We start from the raw sequence: 6,000 nt of genomic DNA, 5'->3' as shown, positions 1-6,000 counted from the left end.
AAAGCTTCTAGTGTAATTCACTTATGCTTTGGGTTTGTAAACCTGGTCAGAATTTCTTTTAGTTGGTTTGAGTTTCCGGTATACCAAATGCCAAGTTCTTCATGCCATTTGGGATAATTTTTCCTCCGTCGTTTATCTTAACATGTTAGTCAAATTTGGAAAGAATACATATGTTTTGTACATATTTTGTTGCGCAGAACTTCATCAGGAGTTCAAGGGAGGAGCCTCTGATCCAATCACAAAAACGTTCCTGGCAGCTACCTAGGAGCGCCGGTGTAGGGGCAGGGATCCCTGCAGGCGGATTTGGGTTCTGCAGTAGGAATGAGCGGTGCAGCGACGGCTCTCGGGACGCCGGAGAAGATCTAGGCTGTGAGGATCGCGCGGTGGGAAGGCGGGGCGGTAGCGCCGCGGGGCAGACGAGGGGCGTGGGAGAGCGGGCAGGGACCGGCTCGTGGGACCGCTTTCCCGCGAGCGAGCGCCCAGCGCAGACCTGGGGAAGCGGAGGGGCAGGCTCGGGCAGCTCCCCAGCGGCTCCCGCGGTGATAAAACTTGAGAAATAACAAGGAGGGGCGGCTCGGCGTCTGCTGGGTCCAATCCCGTCTCTCAAGCGAACACGCTCCCAGGCAGGCAAGCTTGAGAGAGGCCAAGGCGACTTAAACACTTGCAGCAGCGAGAAGCTCACCTCCCGCGCCGCCGCATCTCCGCGGGGTTTCGCATCTCCGCATCCCGTCCCGCGCCCCGATGGCCGCCGCGGGGCCCCTGAGTTCCCTGCGCGGAGCCCCCTGCAGGCTGCTGCTGACGCTCCTGGTGAGTGGGAGCCACCGGGAGCCGGGGTGGGGAAGGGGGTGGGTCTCCGCGCGGGCAGTTGTAAGGGGCAAAGCCGACTGGAAGGTGATGTCCGCCCCACAGCTTAATCTGGGAGGCAGGAACGAGCCCAAATTCAGGCTCGGAGCCGTGAGGATAGATAGAAAACGAGCTTTGGAAGGACGACTGGGACTGAACTTTTTTGTTTGGGAGGCCGCGTTCGATTGAATTCTTGAGTCGCGGCGTCACTGCGCTCTGGCGAGCGCGCTCACCGGTGAACAGGGGCTGGGGTTCGCACGCCTCCCCCGGCTCCCGGGGCTGGTGGTGGTAGTTCGGCTGCGTTTGGGTGAAGGAGGAAGAAGAGTATTTGGCTAGGTATTTCAGGATCCTTGAGTAAGCAAAACACAGACTTGAGATGTGGTTCAAGGGGCCGCCTCCCACCCGAGGGTGACTTGGACTGGGGACGTTTAGGGCGTGGAGGGGTTGAAGTGGTGCTTCTGGGTCCCGGCGTGGAGTTACCTGTGAAAAACCGCTTTCAGGTTTTGCCTCCCCTAAAGGTTATTCAGCAGCTCACTCATACCGCTCATCCCCGCGAGCCACTCCGGGCGCGAGGGCGTGGGAAGGCTGGATAAAGGCTGGGGTTGGGGTGGGGTGGGTGGGTTAGGGACTGTTGTGAGGAGGCTGAGGGGATAGGGTCAAGGTGGGGGGGTGGGTAGGCGTGGGGTGGGGTGTTACTTTGGCTCCCGGGAGGACTGCGCAAGCCCAGAGCCCAGCCTGGGGGTCTCCTGTGCCCGGGAAACCTGCGACCCAGGACGAAATCGAGCTGGAGAGCAAGTCAGGGACAATTTTTCGAAAACTCGGGAGACAGAAAGCTGAAAAATCAGGAACTCTGACGGTTGCACTTGGAAAGTGCAGTGGAAAGGAGCCGCGGACCCGCGATATCCTCTCATCCAAGAATGGACATTCAGTGGCGAGAGGACCCGCCTAGTTCGGGAGGTCTCCTCTGACTACGCGGATTCCTGCTGTTCCTCCGCCTCCAAGGAGGGAGAATGAGTCCAAGCTTTGTCCTTTCTGAGTCAGTGAGTTATGTGTATTGGATTGATAGTTACTACCTAAGGTAGATTAAAGGACAAGGAATTGTACAAAAGAGCGCAACGACTTCCAGACATCTGTTCCAACAAAATGTCTGAGCTGATGAAATGACTTTATGAATAAAAACTGTTCTCTGAGAAAGGGACTGGAGAATAGGGAGAAGAAACTACAAAGGTTTTGTGTTCCCAAGATTTCCCATATTCGCTGGAGGGTAGGGCATGGCATTCAGGGAGCTGTCTTAATGACAGAGGGTGTTGGGGTGTGGCAAAGCAAGAAAGTTCGTATAAATCTAGAGATAGCATCAGTTGTAGTATATAATACTCGTTTAGGATTATTTTTAAAAAATCCTACAGTTTAGATTAAATGGCATCTCTGGAGATTTGAATACTGGAGAGTGCATATAGAATAATTTCTTTCATCCGCAATCCCCAGTTTACAAACACCTTCGATTTCTGTCCAGGTGGGTAAATTAAGACTTCTATTGGCCATCTTATGTCTGTAGTTCCTTTTGGTTCTTACGACTACCAACTTTTCAGCCTAATATGAATGGCGTAACACTTTGAAGCACAGTTTTCATTTTATAGATGCTTTAATGGATCTTTTGAAAACAAGTTCGTGTTTGAAGTGAGAGCTCTTCAAGGCAAGTCTGTAATACAAAACTAAGACCTAACATGTTAGCCCTTCCCACTGAGCGGTCCCGTGGGTTGAGCAATCTTTCTTTCTATTTGCACTTTTCTTCTCCTGCATCTGCACCCCTTTACCACCTCTCTATTCTCAGCACTCTAAACTGCTGTGATTCCTAATGATCTCCCTCCCCCAACACACACACAAAAAAAGAAGAAAAAAAAAAGGAGAGGGGAAAACTCTTACAAAAATTGTTAGGGATGGTGAAAACTGAATTGCATTAGCTCAGTTGCTCAGATGTCTTCATCTTGGTTACAAATAATGAGATTCTTTTAAATATGTGTTTAACGTTGTTCATATCAAATCCACTTTGGGAATTATGTTATCTATTATATGTTAAGAACGGTATGTACTTGGACACAGTTAATCTATCATTTTGCTAAAAGGGCTCTTCAAAAGGAATGAAAATAGGGTCATTTATAGCATAACATACTTTTCCCCTTGGATAATATGAATTCTACCTGCAGCCTATATTGACAAACAGGCATGCTACCTTTTCAGATTTTATAACATTAACTAATGAGAATAATGTGACTCCATTACCAAGAAGACTTTCTTTCCTTGAAAAAAAATGAGTGTAATAATTCCGATTATCTTTGGTATTAGTGAAAAAAAGCTTAAGGCAAATAAAGGAAGTATTATAAATGAGAACTAGTTTGTATTAAAACCATGATCTTAAGGAAGTCAAAGTTTTAGTATGTATTTGGGTAAGTGCATTATCAGTTACCTTTTAAAAAGGAGATTGTTGATGTGCATATTGAGATACAGCTAGATCCTGAAGCACCTTCTGAATCACTTAATACATGTAAGCCCATGCACATTTTTGGGTCCTGTTGCAATCCTATTGGTAGTTGGTATTCCATATGTGACACCTGTGGTGACTTGTGACTCTTCATACATTTCACTTAACTAGAATCCCAAATTACAAAAAGTTTGGGTAGAAGGAAATTTAGTCATATTATCTACACATTGGAAATACAGAGAGGTAAATCTTACAATTTACCTTTAAAGTGATAAGAATTTGAAAGGAAATATTTCCATTTTGCAGAAGGCAGTGTCCATAAGAAAAATGACAAATTTAAAATCCTTAACTATTATGCTCTGTCAAGAGGATCCTTGTTATTTTTCAGACATTCCATTAATTTCAGTTACTTAGCTTCTTTTTTCCTTTATTGAAAAAAGGAGTCATTTTAGAAAGCTTATCTTACGTATTCACTATAAAATTGAACCATGTACAGAAGTGAAACAATCTCAATTAACCCCTTTAGTTTTCACTCTCTTTTTGGTATTAGATTTTTCTATCAGGATTTAATGATTTGTATGATAAGCATATATATACAATTAGTTGTATGTAAGCTTATCATACATTTAATAAAAAATGGATTGTACTTTAAAATAAAACAAAGCAGTTTATTTTTCCAGAATACCGTGGACAATGATTTCTATTATCATTTTTTAAAAACTTACTTTGTTATATTTTAATTTAAAGCTGCTTGCAACTCTAGGTTTCATAAACCAAATATTTAAAGTTACCTTGGATGGTTCTCCATTAAAATAGATTTTTTTAATAGCTCAAATATTCATTCCATAATTCATCAATTTTTAAGTCTTTGCATATTGCAATTTTTATTGGGCACTCTTCTATATAAATTATTTAAAAAATACATTTAAAGGTTACTAGTTCATCATTACTAATTTAATGGTGACTTTACATTTTTTACTTTATTTTAATTAATATATCCAATCGCCACAAATATAATATCACATTAAATTTAGTTTCAAGAAGCATGACACAACTGAAATCTATTTATGAATATCATCTCTTTCAAAAATTATGTCAATGAATTAATTGCAAATTCTTTCCAATGATACAGCAATGAAAATAAACTACTACTATATACTTAGCGTGAATAAATTTCACAAACATAATTTAAGCGGAAATCCAGTTGCATACAGTAAGCATATGACTGCATATACCGGGGGTACCAAAAAAATGTATACACATTTTAAGTGTTGTCATCCATGCTCAAACAATTTGCCATAATCAGAAGTGTCTGGACTCTGATGGTAACCACTTTGAGCACCTCTAGTAATTGCAGAAGTCAAACGTGACTTGTATTCATCTTTTGTTATGAGTATTATAATTAATACAGTTTTTTCCTTTCTTGAAATGTGTATACATTTTTTTGGCACTCTCTGTATTTAAAAGCCAAAAATTGGCAAAATAAACCTGCATCTCCTTTATGGGTAGATAGATAGATATGCACCAATACATGGGGTAAAATAAGTAAAGGCAGGGAAACAAACAACACAAAAATCAGCCTTTAGTTGTTACCCAAGTTTTAGGGGTTGAGGGCTGGAAGGAAATACAATTGGGGAGAGGTTTGAAAATAACAGTAATGTTTTATTACTTAAATGGTGAGAACTCTAGTTTTCATTTATTATTTCTTAAAATACTCATATATGCTGTATATAGCCTTTTTCATTTATATTTTATGAAGAACATGTTAAAATAAGAAACAAGCAATAGAAAGGATGAATAAAACCAAAAGCTATTCTTTGAACGTATAGACAAACCCTGCTATGATTGAGCGAGTAAAAAAATAGAGAAGGCACAGATAAAACAATGTTAAGGAAAAAAAGGAGACATAGTCACCAAGAGGACAGATGTTTTAAAAAACATAATAATATTAATAGATTATTCCAATTAATTTGAAAACACAGACAAAATGTGCAATTTCCTACAAAATACTAATCACCAACATTGACTTGAGGAAGTATAGAAAGTCTAAATAGACTTGTAATCATTAAAGACATTGAATTAGAAGCCAAGTGTCTCCATGCACACACCTTCACATCCATCAGGCCCAGACTTGTAATAGGTGAATTCTTCCATAATTATATGGAACAGATAATTTGTACCTCATGTACATTGTTTCAAAGCACAGAAAAAACTGGAACTCTTCTTAACTCATTTTATGAAGATTGTATGAAGTTGAAAAGAAGTAACTTTACTTCACTTATGGACATATATTTGAAATACTAAAATAAATAGCAGCAAACAAAACCAATAATGTATTAAAAAATTATCATGTCCTGTAATGTTTATTCTAGGTATGGAAAGATGGTTTTACATTAGAATATTTATCATCGTGTATATGTATACATACATATGCATATATAGTATATTCAGAGAGAAAAACTATATGTTCATTTCAAAATAAGGGGAGAATTATATTTATTGTGATAAAAAATTCTGAGCAAACTAGGAACATAAGGGAATGAACTTTGTCAACATAGTGAAGCATACTTAAAAATGAATGAATGTATCAATGAAAGAAAAAGACTCAAAATTAATGGTGAAATGGTAAAAGCACTCTTTAAAGTTAGAAATAAATCTACAATGTTCACTATAACTGT

The 6,000-nt window shown here is 40.2% G+C and overlaps 1 protein-coding gene across 2 annotated transcripts in view; it reads left to right on the top strand.

Annotated features, from left to right (window-relative positions):
* Positions 1-312: 312 nt before the first annotated feature.
* The window catches only part of DSC3 (desmocollin 3), a 44,678-nt gene continuing 38,990 nt past the window's right edge, over positions 313-6,000 (top strand). The window contains exon 1 of one of the 2 annotated variants that reach the window (XM_033087930.1): positions 313-807. In XM_033087930.1, coding sequence (XP_032943821.1) covers positions 742-807 — 66 coding nt within the window. In that variant the 5' untranslated portion in view covers positions 313-741. The remainder of the gene's footprint in view (positions 808-6,000) is intronic. The other variant, XM_033087931.1, reaches the window with a different exon arrangement.

The sequence above is a fragment of the Rhinolophus ferrumequinum genome, chromosome 19 (assembly GCF_004115265.2).
Source record: "Rhinolophus ferrumequinum isolate MPI-CBG mRhiFer1 chromosome 19, mRhiFer1_v1.p, whole genome shotgun sequence".
Taxonomy (NCBI): domain Eukaryota; kingdom Metazoa; phylum Chordata; class Mammalia; order Chiroptera; family Rhinolophidae; genus Rhinolophus; species Rhinolophus ferrumequinum.
The sequence above is the reverse complement of the archived record's forward strand: the minus strand, read 5'-3'. Positions and strand labels throughout refer to the sequence as shown.